Source organism: Scatophagus argus, chromosome 16, assembly GCF_020382885.2.
Source record: "Scatophagus argus isolate fScaArg1 chromosome 16, fScaArg1.pri, whole genome shotgun sequence".
In the NCBI taxonomy this organism is placed as follows: domain Eukaryota; kingdom Metazoa; phylum Chordata; class Actinopteri; family Scatophagidae; genus Scatophagus; species Scatophagus argus.
The window spans coordinates 6,686,692-6,710,589 of record NC_058508.1 but is presented as its reverse complement, the minus strand read 5'-3'; the positions used below and the strand labels follow the sequence as shown (position 1 = coordinate 6,710,589).

At 43.0% G+C, this 23,898-nt stretch overlaps 1 protein-coding gene across 1 annotated transcript in view; it reads left to right on the top strand.

Annotated features, from left to right (window-relative positions):
• LOC124073809 (glutamate receptor ionotropic, NMDA 2B) overlaps positions 1–23,532 on the top strand; it is a 116,315-nt gene extending 92,783 nt beyond the window's left edge. Inside the window, exons 12-18 of the mRNA XM_046416325.1 lie at positions 2,456–2,609; positions 3,575–3,700; positions 6,205–6,434; positions 6,538–6,698; positions 7,431–7,618; positions 11,226–11,464; positions 15,610–23,532. Coding sequence (XP_046272281.1) covers positions 2,456–2,609; positions 3,575–3,700; positions 6,205–6,434; positions 6,538–6,698; positions 7,431–7,618; positions 11,226–11,464; positions 15,610–17,904 — 3,393 coding nt within the window. The 3' untranslated portion in view covers positions 17,905–23,532. The remainder of the gene's footprint in view (positions 1–2,455; positions 2,610–3,574; positions 3,701–6,204; positions 6,435–6,537; positions 6,699–7,430; positions 7,619–11,225; positions 11,465–15,609) is intronic.
• Positions 23,533–23,898: the final 366 nt, after the last annotated feature.

Genomic DNA, 23,898 nt, shown 5'->3' with positions numbered 1-23,898 from the left:
TAAGTGTGGTCACCTGTAATAAACTGTATCACCCTGACTAAAAGCGCCGTAATGTGCCATCTCCTTCTCACCTCCACAGATGAATGGTCATTAGGATGGAGGAAGGGTGCATTCATCTCAGCACCCTTCTCTTGCGCACACACACTTGCACACAGACACGTACACGAAGCAGACAAGGGGCATTTGTGTGTGAATGATCACAGAAATAAAAGAATACATGCATGAATGCAGGCACATGGACAGGGACAGGGATACACATCCAGACTGATTCCATATGTGCAAAGAGACACACACATACACATACACGTACACATATACACACACATAGACACACAGACACACACTTCACGATAGTTCTGTCATATCTGCTGTATCTAACAAAACCAGCCTGTGTCCTCGATTTGGAAAGCAGCCAAATCTACAGTATATCTCACACCCTTAATGGACTGACATTTACACTGGTGGTGACACACACACACACACACACACACACGCACACTGGGACGTGCCTCTGCACACTCTTGGACACTCACCGAGATCACTTAGAGTCTTTGCACAATTTGCGACTGCTTGGAAAGACAAAAGATCAAAAAGAAAATAAAATCTATGGACGTTTGAAAAAGGTCTGCATTTGGTCCCAACTCAATTCAAGCAGCCAGTGTCAGATTTCATTAGCTGCACTGACTTGCGCTCCCCGTAATACTGCTAATGTAAAATATTAGAGGCAATACTCTTGATTACATGAGTTTGGCCTCGCCGGTAGAATCACATAAAGACACACACACACACACCAGCTGAGACACATACACAAATGCAGATCCTCGCTCACTCATTCTCAATAACACCCACATGGGTCACTTTCATAACACGTAGAGAACAAGTCGTAGGAGGGAGATGGAGAGAGCGAACAGAGAGAGAGGAAGTGAGTACACTGCTGGATGGACTCGCTCTCTCTTCCCCGGGGAGACATTCTCACATTCAGACACTAAATGTGCGCACACAAGCTCACACAAGCGAACATGTACATCCGCGCTTGCGTGCTGACAGAACAAACAAGACTGAAAAGTTAAAAATGCGTGCAAAGACGTGCACGCTCGCCAACTAAGGGACACAAACACTTTGAAAACTGCAGATAATGTGCAGACTAGATGTGTAATATTCTGCCTGCCTGTAAAGGTCCACTTCACAGGTAGAGAACAAAGGTTCACTCCCTTCTCTTTCTCTCTGTCTTTTTCCCTTTATGACTCACTCATATACACGCACACACACACACTCACACACACACACACTCTAACTCTGGTGCACATACTGAAGCTTTGACTCACACAGTAACAGACGCCTTATTAACTCAGTAAGACAGTCTCGTCCCACTTTACCCCTGTGCTGTAGGGCTTTAGAATTTGGGGCTAAATATACCTGTATGGAGGTACTGATGGGAGGGAGGCAGGTAGAGGAAGGAGAGGCATTGGGGTGGCTATTTCAAGCAGCCATGACCCACTGTGGTAACCCACTTTCTTCCTGCCTCTGTCTGTCTCTCTCCCTCTTTCCCTCCCGTGGTGCACATCACGAGTGTCCACTCCGAGCGCCATGTGTGGAAAGTGTGTTGGCCTCCTGTCTCGTTGCCTCACTTTTTGCTCATTCTAATTCTTTCCCCACTTTTTTTTTAAATGTATCCTCTTTGATTCAACCTGTCCCATCTGCTGGTATGTCAGGTTTGATTTCCTCCACTTCCCCAAATTCCACTTGACAGCTGACAGAGAGTTTCCTGTGTCTGCTTCATGCTTATTCATGTTAATGGAGAGGGCAAGAGCAACTGTGATAGCCTTACACATCTTTCTCTTTACTCAGAACAATCTGGTGGTTGGTTGGAAAATTGCTGTTTCTACAATGAATTCTGTATGATTGCTGAACATAAGTGCAAAGCAATGCATCCAGACAGACTGTTTCTGCTCTGCATTACAGGGCCTGGCACTAAATCCTAATTCACTCTTGATATATTAGATTGCTGAAAACATTTCAGCTAAGACGCTCAGTCACTTTTATTCATTCATCCTGTGAAATTACAACAGAACCAATAACAAGATGGACAAAGAAATGATGATGCATAATGGCCTTTAGAACTCTAAGGATGTCCACCTTTGCCCTGATTTAATTTCTGAACCAGAATGAACCACATTTGGACTCAGCACACTCACCTTCAAATAAACTGAAGGCAGTGATGTCTTTTGACTATAAACTATTCTTAACGATCTTGATTGAATTTGCTTTTTGAATGTTTTCGTCTCTGCAGCACACAAAACATGTTCCTAAGGGAAAAGTTTTCGAACAGATTTTTCAGACAGTGCAATGGGCTCGTTACTCCACAGTGCTTCAGTGGATTTTTAGTGGATGATAGATGAGAGATGTTTAATCAAATGGTGCTCTTTGTGTTTCTGTATTCCACCATCTCTTTTAGGTGGTGTTAAAGAACGCCCACATGGCCGTTGGCTCCTTGACCATCAATGAGGAGAGGTCAGAGGTCATCGATTTTTCCGTTCCCTTCATTGAGACGGGCATCAGCGTCATGGTCTCCCGTAGCAACGGCACCGTTTCACCCTCAGCCTTCTTAGGTGCGGCGTGCAGCAGCCAGCTCATGGGGACAGAGGCATTGGTTGATATTGAGAACTATGAGAGTAAAATATAAAAGCAATGCCAACAATCAGTCTTGCAGTGCTGTCACCTTTGCAACACGTTTCTTGGAAGAAGTAAATCCTATACCATAATGGCACTGCAGACAGTGGGTTTTGATTTTCTAGTTGCATTGGGCACTGGAATGCTTAGAGTTAGTTAGTTATTATTTATTACTTTGCTATTATTATGATTTTTATCCTGCCAGTTTTTGCAAAAACTAATTTTATCACCTAATAAATTATCTACCTAATAAACTAAAATATGACCCAAAAAGGTGGGTAGCTGGAGATCTAGTAAAGAAAAAGAGACACATCGCATTTTACAGATCATTATATTTACACTTCGGTACTCTGGGCTGTGTCATGTGTGCCAGATGGATCTTTGTCTGATCACTTTAGTCTGATATCCATCTTTCACCTTCGGACGTTGAAATAAAAGTGATTTAGTGGACACGCTAAGTGATTAGAGCCAGGCCTGAATGCATTTGTATGATGAGGAGGCAGACTGGAGTGTATGATAACATGGCTAACTGTTTATTTATTCTCTCTTTGCTCCCTGTCTCTTTGCCCTCTTACATTTCCCACTCCTACTCCATTTCTCTGACTCTTCCTTCCTCTTCTCAATCTGGCGCTCCACATTTGCATATCTCTCTTGCCCTCTCCCTCCCTTGCTTCATTTTCCCTTCCTCTCTTTCTCTCCACCGCCCTCGCTCTTGTTTTCTCTTTTCCTCTCTCTCCTGACGTCCCTCATGTCTTCCCCATTTTTTGCCTTTACGCATCCCTCTTTTTCTCTTCTCTTCTCTTTACCTAATCTCTGTCCGTCCACACTCCCTCATTCAATTCCCCATCTCCCTTTATCTCCCTTCATCTTTCCTTCTCCTCCCTTCCCTCTCTCTCCCCTCCAGAGCCCTTCAGTGCGGATGTGTGGGTGATGATGTTCGTGATGCTGTTGCTGGTGTCAGCAATAGCTGTGTTTATATTCGAGTACTTCAGCCCTGTGGGCTACAACCGCTGTCTGGCTGACGGCAAAGGTGAGAGGCCTCAGCGTAACACACACAAAACACACATACATAGACACACATAGATGCACACAGGCATGGTGCCTGTCGGGGGGTGAACTGCACTGTTGTTTGATGATATAGATACAAACTGATGCTGACACTTTCTCTTCCAGTCTTCTAGCTGCGTTGCCTCCCTCATCTCTCACTCTTTTCACTCAGAGCGCACCAGACTGGGGGAGGCGCTTAGGTTGACGTTACCAATGAAATTATACCTTTTGTAGCATGTGCTAAAAGTGATGCATTGTTTTTGAATTAAAGGTAGGCTTTCCAGCACTCCACAGTCAGTCTGTTTTATGGAAAATGTAAGGCTATTCCGCTTATCTACATGACAACAAAGTCTTTGCAGATTGCTCACTGCCAGCACAGGTTATTCATACTGAACATTAGTGACCCAAAACGTTTGGTTTGTGGTCATTTGAGCAAAATGTGTGTCAAAAATTGAGTCTTCTGTTGAGTCCTCTGTTTTTTATGCCACTTTTTGTGTCCACTTTGACCTCCTCCCCACAATTTCTGTGTGCTGTGTAGTGCCAAATGAGGTGCTCAGATCCTTTACTGAAATTAAAGTACCAATATCTCCATGTCAACACATTTCTCTTCAAATAAAGGGGGCAGAAGAATGTTGATGAGGAGATTGTCCTTGAAGTAAGTTGTTGTTATGTTATCGGATTGTTTATACTGATACATCAGTGCATGAATATGTTTTTAGTGGTGACACTAAACAGTGGATAGTCAAGGTGGAGTGGGTATAGGCAGCAGTAAGACAGTATCGTGTAAACGACTTGTTCCATTTGTCACCTCTGGCTTCAGAAATCAGAAAACAACTCAGGGAAATGATTTATGAGTAGAAACTGAACGCTTTTGTTGTTGCATCACCTTTTCACATGCTACCTTCCACCATTTGCACTAATTAATTGATAAATGAAAAGATAAAAATGTTGGTGGGTCATACTCACTCCAGTAGCAGCACTGCCCAGACTTTGCATTTGATGTTCAGGCATTTTCTAAGTTCATGATTTTCTAATCAGTATATGAACGGCATGATGTTTAGCTGCCAACTTGACAGTCCTGGATATGAGACTACCACTAGCAGCTGTGCGACAGCTTTGGCGAAGAGAAAAAAGAAACAATCTAATGGTGGAACTGTGGATCCAAATCAAACCAAGCACTATCTGCCCACCAAATTTCACCATTCAAAGAAGGACAAAATACGTTCACCTTTGCTGATGAAGTCTGCGAATGAGCATTCAAACAATTGGCTGAAGCAGTTTTACTTGTTCTGGAATAAGAGTGTTTGTTGGGTAATGTTTAATATTATAATTTCCACCAAATAATCAAGCAGGCACAGGTAGAGCTTTACAGGTTAATGCCAACACGGCTGGTCTTACACGAATTGTCTTTTGTTGTGCACAAAGCCTGACAGAAACACAGACATGCACAAACACACTGCGAGCCGCCTCCACGTATAGACCGGCCGTCCTTTCCTGACCCAATGACTTCATTCTCATCTCCTCCTCCTCCGTCTCCGTGCTGCTCTCCTCTTATCAGTTACAGGTGTGTGTCTCTGCCTGGGTTTCAACACATCTCCAGTGCTGCTTCCTTCACACTGGACAAGCCATTTGCATTAATTTCCATATTTCTCAAAACCATGTGTCAGCTCTGACAGCGAGGGGCTAGTTTTGTGTTAGATCTCCCCAGCCAAAAAAGATGAGAAGCAAAAAGAAAAAAAAAAATCAATGTCTTCCCACAACCCTATCTCTGATGTGACTATATATAGACAGTGTTATTTTTTTTTTCATTTCTCTCATCCTTCATCATGTTCTGGAGAAGATGTACTCCTCCCTAAAGTGCTGTCCTCTTCTGTGTGTCTCCTTGTTTTATCTGCTTGTAGCGTTGTGGGAGTTTGGTATCATGGAGAGTGCAGGTGGAAGTTTGGACTCAAATGAGTGGATGCTATAATGTATCAATGGCATGACTGCAGAGTTGTGTCTCTCTCTGCCCAATTCATTTAACCAACTTTCTTTCAAATTTTACAAAGGAAATGTTTGGCACGACAAAGTCAGTTTGTCCATGAACAAAAACTTTGTACAATGATACACGCCCACACACATACACGTAAACATACACACACTTTCTCTCTCACACACTCACACATACCCACACAAACATTATGAACCAACTGCTAATCACAGAATAATGGCTGGAGTCTGCTGTCAGTGCAAGGATGAACTGAACCTATGAAAAGAAAAAACATGCTTTTGCCTGGAGAATGACTGAAACGATTAATCAATTATTGAAATAGTTGGCATTTAATTTTCTTTCAATCTGCTAATGGATTAACTGACTAATCATTGTGGCTCGATTGCTCGGATGGATACCCACCACTATAAACTGAACAAATGTGTGTCCCACGCACTGGTTTAGAAACCAAGACGAATCTGTCACCTATTATTTAATCATGCATGTGTTTCTTTCAGAGCCTCATGGTCCCTCCTTCACCATTGGTAAGGCCATCTGGCTGTTGTGGGGTCTGGTCTTTAACAACTCTGTGCCAGTGCAGAACCCCAAAGGCACCACCAGTAAGATCATGGTGTCAGTGTGGGCCTTCTTTGCTGTCATCTTCCTGGCCTCCTACACTGCCAACCTGGCTGCTTTCATGATCCAGGAGGAATATGTGGACCAGGTAACTGGTCTCTCAGACAAAAAGGTAAGATGGAAGGTTTCTCTTTTGCATTGTCCACTCTTCTTTTCCTCATCTGTGCCCTTAGTTTATAAAGTAAGGTTTCACATGAAGCTCATTCTGTGTTTAGTTCCAGAGCCCCAATGACTTCTCGCCTCCTTTTCGGTTTGGCACCGTCCCAAACGGGAGTACTGAGAGAAACATTAGGAACAACTATCCAGAAATGCACTCCTACATGACAAAGTTCCATCAGAGAAACGTCAATGAGGCTCTGCAGAGTCTCAAGGCCGGGTGAGAAGAAAGAAATTTTGTTGTAAAACTAAATTTTTTACATGTTCAAAATAAAATTAACTCAAAAGATCACATTTATATTTGAAATTTAAGACCAAAAATGGTAACTATCACCTAGAGATATTAAACTATGTATTTTGGTAGTTGTTTATGTCTTCAGGTGTGTAAACATCTCCTGTTTCAATAGATGTTATTCTGAAATCTGGTCATTTTCAGCATTTCTAAAATACATTTTTATTCTGTTGAATTTAAGGGGTTGAATTCAGTTTTAGTGTAGAAGTTGTGAAAATCTTTACTGGAATTAAACGCATGACAAAATTCTACCTCAGTTTCAGCTATACATACAGGGTCACAACAACAACGCCTGCTCAAGCAGTGTTTGGACATCCAATATGCAGTATTTGTTGTTTATTACTCACATATTGCAATAGGAAGGGTGGATAACAAGTCCCCTTTTATTTCTGTCCTACTTCATCTTCTTCATGTAAACACAATGTCGCTGAAAAATGCCAATAATACTTTTACTCCCCCTCTTCAGTTTTCATGAAGCAAGCCTTTTCACCGGTCTGTGTGCCAGCTCCAGCCTTTGGCAAACCAAGTGGAAGTCTATTACACTTATCAGCAGCTTAGTGCTATTTAGCAGGTTAATTGGAATGTTGTAGCTGTGATGTCTGACTCCTAAGTGCTAATTAATTGTAACCTATCTCTCTCTCCCTCTCTCTTTTCCATTAGCAAGCTTGATGCTTTCATTTATGATGCGGCCGTGCTGAACTACATGGCTGGCAGGGATGAGGGCTGCAAGCTAGTGACCATTGGCAGCGGCTACATCTTTGCCACCACGGGGTATGGCATTGCGATCCAGAAGGAGTCGCTCTGGAAGAGACATGTGGACCTGGCCATCCTGCAGCTCTTTGGAGATGGTGAGGCAACACACTGTTTCCTCCCCTGCTTTACGCTGCTCAGTCTAATGCACTGAGTGGACAGAGACGCTGCCTTGCATACAGTGCAGCTGCGCTGATATGATGAGTTGTTTGTTTAATTGCTGAGGGATGCACCAGATAGTCAATTAGATAATAGCATACTTTACCAGCCTAACTTCTGATTGACAGCCTTGAAGCAAGCTAAACGATAAGTCTGGCTCATTTCAGCTGTGGTCTTAATTTAATGACTTTCACCAGTGTGTATTTAAAACATTGCACTCACCAAATCCATTGCTGACATCTTGTAAACAAGTTAACAGTGCACCTGAAATGTTAATAATAATCGTTTGCTGGGCAAGAAGCGTGTGTGTGCACAACTACAGTGAGTAGTGTAGTATAAACTGCAGAGCAGTTTCATTTTTACGGACAGGATTTTGCCAGTGGCCTTTGGCATTTTCTTCAAACAGGTTAGCCTGACAGTTTGTTTAAAACCTGTCTGATCAGCAGACTTCTCATGTGTTTGCCCTGTCTGACTTATTTCTAGCAAACCTAGCAAGCCAAACCTAAAAAATAAGGTCCAAGTAGTTATAAACCTGAGCTAATTCAAGGCATTTGGTTTACCCACCAATATGCCATGAACAAACCTCACCACAGGCTGTGCTGCAGGGACAAATAACAACAGTCTGTTTCTTATGTATATGAGTGTAAAATGCACTATTTTCAATAAGGTTTACTCTAAACCCAGGCAGGAATACACTTCTTAGTCATTAAAATTGTAGGCTTTCACCCACTCCCACCTGTCCAGGGTAAAAACTGGTGGAGGGAGGGGAAAATCATCATCTGTACGCCTGCAACATCAACTGTGGTGATGAATTTTCTCTGCATGTCAAATGTGCAGTAATTTCACTCTCATATATAATAAAAGCAGGCAGAGGAAAAAAGACAGTGCTGCAAGGAATATATGTTGAGATTTAGGTCCACCTCGGGGCCACATGCTTTATGATCACGCTTTTATCCCTCCCTTTTATGGGAGACTGTCCAAGCTCTCCAGGACTTGCTCTTTTGAAACACTTCATTCCCATCAGCTTTAGTTTGAGCAATAAGGAGTCTATGAAATTTGTTCAAAATGTCTATTCCTAACCTGTATGGTACATGGTTTATGGTTGTCAAGTAAAAACTCTTCATCATAAACAAGTCAAAATGTCACAGTCAGTGGTTGCTTGCTGACTTTATCGACTTTAACAGTCTGATCTCACAATGTCCTGTTTTGATATACAGCTGAATGCAGAATGGCAAATGTAGGGAAGGTTATGTGTGTGTGTCTGTGTCTGTGTGTAGGTTTGAGTGTGTGTATGTGTTTATTTGAGCATAGTCCATCGAGTTGTGAGCATCCTGAACCAAGGGCCCTCCGGGGCCCACTATAGTGCGTCCCAGTTAGGGGTGCCAGCATAGCTCCTGGTGTATTTCAACACCGCGTGTGCATGAGTTTGCGGGTTTGTGTGTGAGTGTGTGTGCACACGTACATGTGAATTTGGGTCATGCCTCTTAAAATGAGAGAGGGCCTATGTGTGTAAACGAGAGGGGTGTGTGTTTGTGTGTTAGAGTGGTGTAGAGATTCTGACTATTTATGACACAGGTTTATTTTTATCAACCTACATACAATTCAAGAGTGCTGTGTGTATTGTTTCAGACTCATTTACTTTAAGTTTTATTATCTACATGTTTAACGAAAAGATAATTTCTAAAAATGTATATAAGACCAATTTGTGTGTTTTTTTGTGAGCACATGTGCATGCCTGTGTTTGAATATGGGTCGGCTCCCTGTAACATCCCCCTGTGCCGCAACAAAATCATTCATACAGGAAGCAGGCGGCCTTGTCTCACCCCTCTCAGGATACCAATGTCACTTTGCCACGCCTCACCATCCACTCCCCTCCTGGTGGCCTAGAAAGCCATCACACTCACGTGGAGAACCCAGTGGCCTGGCATGAAGGCTGGAAGGGAGTGCGAGCGGTTTGACGCAAGCCTGAGCAAAAATATATCACAGCTGTCGTTTAAAAGAAACAGCAGTTGTGATTGGTGATTGTTGGATTCTCCGTCGGATGGAAAGTTTTGAAGTCATTTACGTTTTTAGCTTGATGCCTGACTTGATGACCACAGTCAAAGTTTAGCATCAATCTGCTGAAACAGATTTGACTTGTAAAATGAAGTGTGGTCGCTAGATATTTGAGCTTCATTAGAAGTTTGTTTCTTGGTTAGACCTCCTTAGCAGTCCAGAGCATAGTGTGTTACTGTGTTGACCTGGATTTGAGTTCCAGTCGGGGACAACTGTTGCATCCCTTCACCAGGGTTGCTCTTATTGTCTAATGGCAGCTGTCCAACAAACAGAAAAAGGTATTTTTGTTTTTGATAATAAGTTACTAGACAACTGTTTTCTTGCTGAATAAAAACAAATGACATAACATACAAACATAATGGCATTCTCCCTCGAAAATAAACTGTAGCCATTGTGTTAATGTGCTCTTGTCATAGCAATGCTATTGACTGCCAGCTGCTAGCACATCAAAATGGTTGCAGATCACAGTCAGTTTCTCCGTAGCTACAAGTACACCTAGTGGCTGCTGTATGATTGCATCTTTAGTTTTACCCATGTGTGTGTGCAGGGCCTCGCCCTGAGTTTGTATGCTGTGGAGCTTCTTGTTGATGCTCAGAGACCAGCCTGTGCTCTGGCCACAGTGACGTGCAGTGATGGCCGCTGAATGTATGATTAATTAAGCCACGCCTGTCCCACCACAGTGGGCTTTGATAGAGAACAGCTCGTGATGAAACAGAAGGTGACCCACAAATGAGACTAGAGGCTCAGGGACCAACTTCAGATACACACAAACACACATACAGTCACACATTCATGTATACATACATGTGCAAATGCTTCTGTTTTACAATTTTCAAAGCTGCATGCCTGTGTTGACGCCAGAGCTTTTACATATTGTGTAGTAAACACTTAGAGACACACAATTATTTGCAGTAATGAGAGCAAACAAGATGAGTGTAATTAACATATGACCAAAGGCGTGCGTTTTATTCTTTTCTTGTCTGCAATAAAGTCTGCTGCAAAATTCAAGGCTGTATTTCACTTCTAACTCCCCTGACCCCCTCTTCCCCCTGCCTGCCCAACATCTTCCCTCCTCTCTTCTTCTGTTGCATCATCTCTCCGTCCCTCATGTCCTCCAATACCCATCCTGATATTACATCATATCCCTCCTCTCTCCTTTATGTTTTACATTCCTTTCCACTTTTTTCACACCCCTTTCTTTATTTCAATTCCCGCATGAATTATAAAAACACTTCTCCACATGTCATCATCATACCATCCTCTGTCTCGTCTCTTCTTCTCGTCACCCTTGTATCTCCCTCCTTCCTTGCCTCTGTCCCGCTTCCTTCGTGCTGTTGGCATGTCAACTCTTTACCATCCCTCTTTCCGACCATCTCACCCACCTCTCCCTGCCTCCTTCCCTCTTCGTGCCATCTGTTTCTTCATTCTTTGACTCTCCCTCGTCTTTCCTCTCTTCTGCCCATTCACTGTCATTACATTTTCTCCATTCAGGTGAGATGGAGGAGCTGGAGTCCTTGTGGCTGACGGGTATCTGCCACCACGAGAAGAACGAGGTGATGTCCAGCCAGCTGGACGTGGACAACATGGCCGGTGTCTTCTACATGCTCGGTGCCGCCATGGCTCTGTCCCTCATCACCTTCATCTGTGAACACTGGTTCTACTGGCAGTTGCGCTTCTGCTTCATGGGTGTCTGCTCCGGCCAGCCTGGCTTCGTCTTCAGCATCAGCAGGGTGAGATGGGGCAGCAAGGGAAGACGGGAATTACTCTGTGTGCTCAGACCTTAAATCTGATATGTTGAGTATGTTAAAACAGAGAAATAGCATATTAAAAGTAGCTAGTAGTAGCATTGGAGGCATTTGCCACTGAGAAATGTCGATCAGCTTGTCTTGGCTCATCCTTTTCCACAAATAATATGATTGACAGATTCAGATTGTCAGTGACTTCTGTTCAAGACATTGAAGCTGACACATTTCACATCGTGTCTGTATTTTAAAGCATCAAAATCAAAGAAGAAGCTCAGTAGTATCACATAGCTACCTGCCGCACTTTACAAATTTTGCACTGGCAGCCATCTTTGCCTTTCCCAAAAACAAAAGTTAAAAGCATCTGAAAAATTGAGGATTTTGCCATTGAGTTGACTATGAGAGAAGAAAGGCCACATTCTTCCTCTTGCAAATAAAAAGTTGCTTTCTAAAATATAAACTGCACCTTGGGTCAATCCAATGCACTCTGCAGTTTTGCTGCTACGGCTTCAAAACTAAAAGATAAATTCTAATTATTGTCATTACTCCCTCACAGGTATGGAATGAAAACTCATAATGAAGGAAATGTATAATCTTTCCCGACATCATTGAGAATAAATTGCTGGGATTGGTCTTTTCTCAGTTTGGATGAAAGACAGGAAATGTGTGGGGGGTACATAGGACAGAATGGGGCAAGGGCTAACATGATATTGCAGCACCTAGCAGCTACACTCTCTCACCAAAGCATGCAACTTGCTTAGAATTCTCCAGTTTACTACTGGAACATTGACTCCTCCTTGTCCATAAAGTCCCCTTCATTACTTGCTTATACATCAAGACATCATGAACTTCACTGTCTGTAAAACCTATATGCTAAAGTTGGAAATGAGCGTGCAAACCTCTCACTTCCAAAGTATAAACAGACATAGGAGCTGTTTCCTCTTGTCTTGATGGTTGGGTTTTACTGATGCCCATGAGGTAAATATTTACAAAATGTTGAGCCCAAATCAATATTTCACTCAACAAAAGTCAGCCACAGAACTGGAGAGGGTAGATTACTGGATCCCAGGAGACCAAAGTCACCCCCGAGGTATTTGATTTGCATTCCAATTGTTTTGACATGGCTTCGGCGTAATTCACTGCATGCCTGTGAAGGTGAACCGCTGCAGGCTAAACCACGTGGCTAATTTACAGCAGAGAGCCACACACTGGTGCTCTCTCCCTCCATTTGATATGCTGCTGTGGTGCCCGAGCTGCTTGTGCCAAGAAAGCAAGGCTATGAAAAAAAAAACCCAACATAACATTTCCCCCCCTCCTCATCTAATATTACACTCCAGTGCCCAACTTTGATTATTTTGTATGGTGTTAATTTTACATTGTTGCTGTCGCCTTGTTTATGGTTGTGTGTGCGTGTCGGCATCTGTTTATGTAGTGGGAACATAAAATATCGGCTGTTAAAATGTCAGTTGACTTCTCATTTCCAAAGACAGGCAGCTTGGTGTTGTTTTTGATTATTAGATCATTATAATTTGTATGGGAGCTAGATCTGAAAGCTATTATGCTTTGTATAACATTCAGTGATTGCTCTCATTTACAGAAATTACCTCTGTCTTTGCTGCAATGTGGCAATGTAAATGAACTCCGTGTGTCCACAAATACAGCCAGATGATTCAGTATGTTAAAATATTCAGCGGAAATATTCATTGAGAGGGTTCATTTGCATATGTAGCACAGAGCCTGGGCAATGCAAAACATCAAGAGTGGAAATTACGGTTTATTATCTTTCCGCAATTCTCGACCACAGCCTCACATTGTCTCCTTCTCATTTACACTAGTGTTTTGTCTGCAGCTTCGGCCTTTCTTTCTTCAGCCTTTTCTTCCTTTCTTTTCTTTTTTTTTTCTTGCTCTGCCACTCAGATTGATTCCGCTTTTTTAATTTCACAGCATAATCCAATAAACTTTATTGTTATTGCTGCAATTAACATTTAAGCTCTGCAGTGTAAAAAATGAGACATCTGTCACGGTTGGCGTGAGTCACGTGGCTTCGGTCATGGTTTCATGGTTGGTTAGCGTTCCCTCCCTCAGCAGCCTTGTGAGTGGCTGTCCCCTGGCTACCTGCTCCTCCGGGTCCCACCTGCAACACTGTAACAAATTAATTACATCGATTTGGAAAGCCTCTAATGACTCTAGAACAGTAAATGTATTAGAGGTTCAATCACTCTGCTTTTCACAGTTCTCGCGTCATGTCGTTTGCATTTAACACCACATATGTATACCACACACAGGCTGTATTCAATTATGAGCTGCTGCATGTACAGTAGGCGCTCTTTGCAATCTCACATAGGGGGCTGCTAGTTACTTGTTGATTTCCTGCCTCTCTGTACCAGTGTAATCACTTATAGATTTTTCTCTGATCCCCTGGTGGATTGAAAATTCTTAGGAACCCTCAGGCCACAGTTATTGCTATTCACACATCCTTCCCAAATAATCAGCTACTGTAGCACTGGGCCAGCAGCAATCTGCCAACTGTTACATTATGTGGGCATGTGGAACAGACAGAATCTGCGGTCGAATATGAAGCAGCAATCACTTTGTTAAATATCCAAGATTTGGTGCAGTACATTATTAAGTTGTTGTTTTCAATTGTGGTTGTTGCTTATCTGTGCAAAATAATAAATCATATTTAACAACTTTACCAGTGTTGCCCACAAATGCCTTAATAGCTCAATATAACACAACCTCGTCATCCATACAGGAAAGATCATCCAAAGATTAAGGTCGAGGCTTCAAAAAAATTCAAGCCAAAACGGGGTGATGTCATAGAAGTCATGGGAGGGAAGATTTGAAGACAGATTTGGCAGCAGGTGGGGTGTAATCGGGAAAATAAAGGAAGGAAAACAAAAGGGATGAAGGGGTGACAAATTGTATAAACAGACAGATGGAAAAATGAAACACAGATGAGACAGAAAAGGACCAGATAAACATTGAAAGATGGTTCTAAGTGAAAAAACAAAAAACAAAACTTGAAATATCACACAGGTGGGTGTATACATTTGTCCACCACTTTAACATTCCATCCAAATCCCATATTACTCCAATACTGTTGAGTCATTTTGTATTTATGCTAACCTCTCTTGCTATTAGCCACTGACGAGCTTCACATACTTGGCTGTTAACACAGTGTGAAATTGAAAGAAGTAATAACATTATCTATAAAACCAGAATGGGGGATGAAGGCCTTTTTGCTGCAATGCAGGCACTGTCCGTGTAGCTAATTATCTACCAGAAATGAGTGGTTAGGGAAAGGAGAAGTGAGGGTCAACGAGTCATATTAGTGAAACAGAGAAGGAGGTTGGGAAGAGTCATAGCTTAACAGAAGAAAATATTTGACAGCAGGCTGACCCCTAACCTCTTGGCAGAGTCTTGACCTCTGTAGAGGCGAGCAGGATGGAGGTCAGCTGATCGCTGGTCTTTAACAGTGGCCAGAGTGTCTCTTTATTGCCACAGTTATTTACAGACATCTAGAAAAACTGAGTAAAATCATTGTTTGGAATTGATCTGATCCTTACCGTCCCATCTGTCATGCCTGGTCTTCTCTCCTCGGTGCATCCATTTTTATCTGAATATTGTATCGTACATCACTGAATGCAAATGGGGCAGTTTATCTTTCTGTCACGTTAACACTGAGCCAGTGTCTCCTTGGCATGGCCTTTCCCTTCGGAGGCGATTGTGTTGTGGCCTGTGGTGTTGAGTGGTAGTGGAACAGAGGTGTTTAATAACCGCCAGAGGATATTGTTCAGCTGAATTCTAATCACATTGATTAAAGGTATTGGCCAGTGGGACCCAGGGGTTTTTATAGCCCCTTAGCCTTTATCAATCATCCAGCTACTCTATCCTCTCTGAATCTTCATACTGTATACTCTCTTCCACTGTCTCATCATGTTACTGTCTATAATACATGTGAAGTGTGCATCTGTTTTTGCATACTATATACTGTTTTTATTGAGCAGGGTATCAACAACATCAGAATAAAGAATCCTATTCACTGATAGAACGCTGGTGAATATAACGGTTAGATTTACCAAGTGTTTGAAATGTTCACTCACTAAAGTCTGTTTTTTCCCCCCACACAGGGCATCTACAGCTGTATCCACGGGGTGCAGATTGAAGAGAAGAGCAGCTCAGCATTAAACTCCCCATCAGCCACCATGAACAACACCCATTCCAACATTATGCGCCTCTTACGCACCGCCAAGAACATGGCCTCCCTGTCAGGGGTGAATGGCTCACCACACAGTGCTCTGGACTTCATCCGCCGTGAATCCTCTGTTTATGACATCTCCGAACACCGGCGCAGCTTGGCGGGCCACTCAGACTGCAAGCCACCTTACCTACCAGAAGACAATATGTTCAGCGACTACATCAGTGAGGTGGAGAGGACGTTTGGCAACATCCACCTGAAGGACAGTAATCTGTACCAGGACCATTACCTGCACCACCATGGCTCAACACTAGGGCTCAGCGGACCTCCTCCCAACAGACCCCATAGTTTGGGCAGTGCTAGTTCTCTGGAGGGTGGCATGTTCGACTGTGACAGCCTCGGTGGAGGGGTGGCCCCTATTTTCACCACCCAGCCCTGCTCAGCACTTACACACAGGAACATGAGCAAGTTTGACCTGCTGTCTGGACAGACTCCTCCCTCAGGCCAGGGCTTCAAGGGAGGCCTGCCGGACCTGTATGGAAAGTTCTCCTTCAAGGGAGGTGCCTCAAGTTCCACATATATTCCCGGGCATAACTACTGCGGAGGGAGAGGAGATGATGATGGGAATATACGTTCAGATGTCTCTGACATTTCCACACACACTGTAACTTATGGAAACCTGGAGGGTAATGCCAAGAAGCGCAAACAGTACCGCGATAGCCTGAAAAAGAGGCCGGCCTCTGCCAAGTCCAGACGGGAACTGGACGAGATTGAGCTGGGCTACAGGAGGAAACCATACCACATCAGCCACCATCACTATCACGGCCACCGCTCTGCCTCACCACCGCTTTTGCCCTCTGAACGGAAGAGAGGAGGAGGAGGAGGAGGTGGTGGTGTTGGTGTTGGAGGAGGAAACAATGAAGGGAACTATCTATTCAGAGAAAAAGAGAGCGTTAGAGATTTTTACTTGGACCAGTTTCGGCCCAAAGAGGGCGTCCCTCAGTGGGAACATGTGGACCTGACAGAGGGCCCTGGGAATAGAGATGGAGGAGTTGCGACCTGCACCTCCCTGGTTCCAGTGGACGACTTTCTTAAGAGCAAACCCAAAAAGTCAGATTCGAAGAGTGGGGGAGGATCTGGACTGGCAGGAGGAGAGTGGGAGTGCAGGAACTGTCGGGCTAGTGGGGGCAAGCAGATGTCCATACATGGTGGAGGTGGTGGGTATGGTGGTGGTATGAGCTGCGGGTCCTCAGGAGGTGGAGGAAACAGCCGACCCAGCTCTGCAACCTGCATGCGCTGCGAGGGCTGTAAAAAAACAGGAAACCTCTACGACATCAGTGAGGACAACAACCACCTCTTGGAACAGATGGGGGGAGGGCAAGGTGGGGGAGGAGGAGGAGGTATGGGCGCAGGCCCCCAATCTCAACTTCAGGGCCAGCAGAGGAGGAAGGGTGGCGGATTAGGCAAACCACTTAGGCGGCAGCACTCGTATGACACATTTGTTGACCTTCAGAAAGAGGAGTCAGGTGGGATGGGAAGTTTGATGGGGGGCCTAGGAGGAGGTGGAGGGATGAGTGGCGCAGGTATGGGAGGGATGCTGCCCCCACCCAGGAGTGTTAGCTTGAAGGAGAAAGAACGTTACATGGAGGGCACCAGCCCCTTCGCACACATATTTGAGCGTCATGGGGGCTCGGAGAGAGAAAGGGAAAGAGACAGGGATCCGTTGTTTTACGGAGGTGAGGGCCGCAAAGGACCCGGCTCACCATTCGGCCTATTCAGAGGTGGCGAGGGCCTCCATCGCCGCTCCATCGGAGAAAGAGACATGAGAGACAGGGATAGGTCTTTAATGGAAGGAGGAGCATTCTCTTTATCCAAATCTCTTTACCCTGACCGGGTAAACCAAAACCCCTTTATACCCACCTTTGGCGATGACCAGTGTCTGATGCACGGAGCCAAACAATATTACATGAAAAAGCAACAGCAGCAGCAACAAGTTGCCAAAAACAGCCGAAGTGACTTCAGGAGCCAGATGAGCACGGCGTCATATCTGCCAGCGTCTGCCACGGCTGGGGTGATGTCCAATGTGACCCCCCGGTTCCCGAAAGAGCTCAGCCTTGGTGGAATGAACCACCATGGCTCCATGCTGGGGGTCGGCCCCCCACGTCCCTTCAATGGAAGCAATGGCCATGTGTACGAGAAACTGTCCAGCATTGAGTCTGATGTTTGAGAGAAAAAGGGGGAGGAGGAGCGGATGATGGCAAGGGAGAAGGAGAAGAGGAATAGAGGCGTGTAGTGTTAGGAGATCAGGGATGATTTTAAAGACACTGTCCACACACTGCAACCCTAGCCCATATTGGGACAGCATGATGAGGTGAAAGAGGAGAGAGCTAGAGGAGGAAAAGACTGAAAGGTAGAGACTGTGAAATGAAGGGTTGAAGGGGAAAAAAATCTTGATTTTGCAAGAAAATCTGGGTAAAAAAAAAAATCAGGACACCCTGAGGAGGTGTGGGATGTTAACCCTCTCTCAGAAATGGCCAAAGCTACTCTACTTTTATGTCCAAACACAGTCAATTAACATTCCCCTCACCATCACAAATGTACTCAACTCCCAAGTCCATAATTTCATCCACCAGTAAGGCAGAAGTCATTGTACTTGGTTATTATCTCAAAGAGGCGACACCTCATCTTAGTTTGATATTGGACATGTGAGCCTGGTGCGATTTGATGGCTGTCTGAGAGCTCCCGCTGAGCACTTATGAAGAAAGACTGCGAGAGTGGAGAGAGGAGCGAACTGCCCATCTGCCCCTGTGCCACTGCAGAAAGGAGACATTGTCACATTTACACAGGAGATGACTAGTGCTTCTCTCTCCTTCTCTCTCTGGAAGGAAACAGCATTGCCTGTCCATCTCTCTGTCTCTCTCTCTCCCTCTCTTTCTCTGTCTCTCTCCATCCTGCACTCGTCCCACTCTCTCTCGGCCCCCCCCGCTCCTCCTCCTCATCCCTTCACCAAAAGAGCTGATCTTGTTTGCTATGAGAAATACAATCATGAATGATAATAAGATATTCTTATAGAAAAACAGGGTATAAGAACAACAATAATATTGATAACATTGTGAATAACAAAAATGTTAGTACTGATTATGATAACACTGCTTATTATATCACTAAGTTTTTCTTGTTTTATATTCTGTTTGTATAATATTTCACTGCTGTTTTAGTATCTGTAGTTATGTCCTGTCTGCCCCTGGTGGCAGCAGGATGGTTGTTTTCAGTTCAGCCAACAAGCCACAAAGACTCAACTCCTGGTTTTGTTTTCTGTAGAATATTTTACTCCACGCTCATATATTTATTTGCTCCTAGTTGAAAAAACAGGATCTCAAAAACACATTTAGAGCGCACAGATCCTCATTTCATTACAAATCAAAATGCACACGCACACACTCACGCACGCACACAAACACACAGTTTTTGTCGGCCTGAACTTGTGCTACTGTGAACAACATGTCGTCAGAAGCTGAAGATACTGGGAGGAAGGACGTGCCTTAACGGTCTCCAGTGGATGTCTCCTCCAGTTCGCATGCGGTCCTCACACGACAGCACCAGGACGGACCAGCGTGCTTTGAGGCCGCTCGGTGGTCTCGTCATGTTTTTGAGCCAAATCTGCAGTAAAAATTTACAGCAGGCTTGAGACGCCACTGCTGATGGTTTCAATACAAGAACGCTATCGGGGGATGTTTTATAACTTCGTAAAAAATTTTTCATATGTCAAGTATGGGCTGTGAAGCAGTTGTATTCAGGATGTCCCTCTGTCACTGATAGACATCTCACTTCACAACACGGCAGCCTTTAGACCACTTTTTTTATTCAGGTTACATGACAACAGTCACCAGGCACTTACTTTTCTCGGCCTCTCACTGGTATCTCACAGAAGGCGTCACTTTTCACTCACATAAGCGGTCTGAGAGGCGCACACAGAAAGCTTTGTCTGGACTTTGTGTATCATTAATATATGCACTGTCGCTTATGTAGGCTACAAAATGTGTAGGAGAAGTGTTGTTACCGCATGACAATGATAAAAGCTTGAGCTGAGGAGGATGTCTATTTGAGAGAGGCCTCTTACGCACTGACCGAGGCGTCAGGAAGGAGGCCATGTTGCGAAAAGCTTTGCAGCTTTTTACTTTGACTGATGTAGATAGACTTTTTAGCTGGAGAGGCCTCATTTATTGCACAGGACCTTTTACTCAGTGTAGGTTCAGGCACTCAGTAGACATGCCTTATCGTCCCATCAACCCCCCCCCTACCCCCACCCCGAGCTGTCTGATGATGACTCAGCATTTTACTGTACAGAATAAAGAAGCCTCTATGAGTTATTTAAAGGTTTGATCTTCGATTAGCTGACGGTGTCAGAAGTTCAAGGGCTGCAGGAGATTGCGCAGGAGTGCTGGCCTGAGATTGGAGCTGCTGGAATGTGAAAAGTGTGATCTTTGTCATTGCGGACTTCTATCTTATACCCTAATCTAAATGCACCCATGTAATAGGTTGGTGTGTGTGTGTGAGTGAGTGAGTGTGAGTGAGTGAGTGAGTGTGTGTGTGCATGTGCGCGTATGTGTGTGTTTGGCGAGGGAAACAAATCACAATTGAACAATATCAGACGTTTTTTTTTTGTTACTAACCCGATGATAACAATTCATAAATTCAGCAGCCTCTCGTCCTCCCTCGCTGTAAACGTAACAGCATCAAAAATGAGCCTGTTGGAGTTAGCCTTAAATCAAACAGATTCATCAACACACACACCCCCAAACCTCCTAATAAATAGAATGGGATCTCTGGAATTTTTTATATGCACACATTTTGAAAGTTCAGGTCAACCATAATCAGCAAGATGGTATAAGAAGGAGACGGGAGTGCTGGGAATGACGAGGAAATAAGACAAGCAGAAGAAAGACTTTGGAGTGGGCATCAATCAGTGTCAGCATTTGTATGTTCAATCTTTTCCTTGTAAATAAAATATTTAAAACTCTTTTCACTTTGTACAGTAAACAGACAGGCAGGATGTAACTTTCAATATGTTTTACAGCAATTTAAGAAATAAACAAAACAATAATAAAAACTCATAAAAACAAAAAAATACATGAACAAAAATATGCAAAATATAGTTAAGACACAAATATTACTAATCATAAGTGATATAATTGAACCTCTTTTTCTTTAAAGCTCATGTTTACTTAATTATGGTAGTTTACCAATCAGTATACTGATAATGTTAAGAATTATGCTTTTTCATATTTTCACTAAAGTGTTGGAAACTGAGGATAATTTACTGTAGGTGTAGACGTTTGGTGATAAAAAGGGGAAAGTTTAGTTTTAGGAGTTTTTGCTAAGTTTCCCTTGAATTGTGTTAGATTCTCTCTTTTTAAGGTAAGCTACTCTTCATGCTTTTTGAGATAAATTCGATTATCTACACATTTATGTAATACAATATTACATGTATACATAGATGATATTTGCATATAGAGGCAGTATATTGTGATCCTTAATTTTTAAGCAGCAATCCTTGTTGAAAACTTTCAAGATACTTGTGTTTTTGTTGCCCGTTTTTTGACCTGGGCTCTAATGGTGACTGCACACAGAATTTAGAGCCATCGCCGGCCCGGCCTATCCTGTTCCCTCTCTGTGTTTGGGATAGACATCACTGTGGTAAAGGAATATATATATTATATATTTGTGTGTATGTGTAGACATGCACACACATACATGTATAAACACATGTACACACACAATGCGCGCTGGATATTTCCCAGTGTTGATGTTTTGTTAATATTGCTGAGGATTTCAGTACAGTATTGCGGAAAACCAATAACGAGTGTAGTTTCAACTAAATGAGAATCACTTTGAAGCTGAAATGCATTTGTGCAACCCCTTATTAAAAGGTGCAACATTTGTTGTGTCATGTTCATTTCCTGTAGAGTTTTGCTTCAGGGGAATCAACCGTCGCTTTATTTTAGCTCACATGTTACTGCACCATGTTATTTGACTGCTGAAAACATTTAAATGCATTAGATTCTAATTTATTTTGAGCAACTTTGTGCCCTGCTTGTTTCTCTGTATGAGACTGGAAATATAATTTGTAATTTGTTGTGTACATATGCAGTTCTGCCCCCGTGCAGTCAGAAATTATTTCCCCTGCTCTTCTTCTGTATGGTACTGATTCCAATAAGTCTCTATAATCTTCTCCCCAGTCCTGAGAGAAGAAATTCATCTCTCTTGTTTCATGTCTAGAGGGTTGATTGAAAAGTGAAAAATGTTTCTGCGTGCGTGTAAACTCTGTTCGGTTTGCATATTTTTCATATAAACCGCCACATTTTTTTTCTCCTCATTTGCAACAGCATGACCAAACTAAAAATGCTCTCACTGTGCACTGTATGTGCCAATACATCAGTTCTTTTCTTTTTTCATGCGTTGGAAGGCAAGTTCATTTATAGCTGCTGGTTGGGAAGTCAAGGTACACCTGACACTGTGGTAAACATGCTATCATCAGGCCATTACCGCCTCCAGCTGCTCTGCTCTGCAGCCAGCGTGTGCAGGTCGGACAGTGATGCAGAGTAAGCATGGCTCGTCAGAAATCTTTATTTCCCTTACGGCCAAAGTGGTCCCAGCTTCACTTCTGTGCACACGAGCATGCCACAACACATTTGTTCAAATGCCTTGTGTAGAGCAAAACACTGTGTCACTTTTTTTTTTTTTTTTTTTTACAACACAAGAAAATGGCTGTGGCAAGTTAGTGGGCTGGAACATCCTGAAGGTGTAGGATGTAAATATCACCTCAGCTGACGTGTGTTTTTCTGTCAGGAATACTGACACATGGGGACCAAATAACAGCATGATATGGTCAGCTACAGGGATTGATGTAAAACTGACTTATGATTTTTTTTTTTTACATTTTTCTGTTTTCTGTTCAATATGTTTGTTTCACATCAGTGTTCCTGACATAGTGTGTTCAGTGAGTTTTTCTCACGCAGGCAGGAAGAATTATACTGTGATATTATATGACTGATTTGTTGGGAAGGTCCCTGTAATTTAGCTGCTTTTCCAATTCTCCCTTAATCACTGCAGAACTTGTTTACTAATATTTTTGAAGTTCTACTTGTCTGTATGTCTATTAATATATGTATGGGTATTGCTTTATATTGATGCATACAAAATTTTCTATTAAATTGTGTACAGTTTATTTTGTTTGTTAATATTGCTGTTTTCCATCTTCATTGTTCATTCTCAAGAATGGTTTGTTTCACCTGAGTGAAAAGTGACAGTGACGTGATGACATAAGGGGTTGCTACTAAATGTATTTCACAAGATGAACAGGTTGCTGAAAACACCTGAAAACACAACACGTGTTCGGTGAAACTACACAGCCTGATTAAATTAACTGTGGGTTGATAAAAATGTAACATATGACTAGCATCGGTTGTATACATAATATTATTCTTGGCCATTCTTTTCTCTTTTTGTGGCCCCTTTCTTTGAAATAATCCCTGAATTTTTACACCATACGAACAGAAAACAACACAAAAACAAATAATTGTACAGGTTGTGTAAATACTGAGTACTGAGGGATACACTTACCTTCTTTTTTGTATGGAAACGATCAAATTAATCTCAATCATGAAATTAATCACATCACGACAAAATTGCAAAAAAAAACCAAAAAAAATAACAACAAAAAACAAAAACACTAAGGTACTTCTAATAAGGATAATACTGATATCTATAATTATAAGTGCTCAAATAAGACTATTCTTTCTCTTTGTACATGATGAACAAAATGAAGTGTTGAGTATTAATAATAAAAAACTAAGTTTCACGCATCTGGCACTGAGTCTTTTTAAGCTGTTTTGTGTTTGCCTCTTCTCTGGAACAGACACACACACACACACACACACACATACACACCTCTGTATCTTCTTCATCAGTTTCATTTGGCTGGAGAAGTACATCCATTCTTGCGTCTCTTATGCACAGCTCTCACGTGTCCCCAGCTTTGACTTAGTGTGCCCACTGCAGTGGACACACAGATCTGCGTCTATCTGGCTCTCTACCTCCTTTCTTCACATTCTCTCTCTTGCTTGCTGTTACAGAATTGCATCCATTGTCATTTTCTCAAATAAATGATCTTTCTGTCGCACACAAGCTGTCCCTCTCGCTTTCTCTGTCTTCTGGCTGG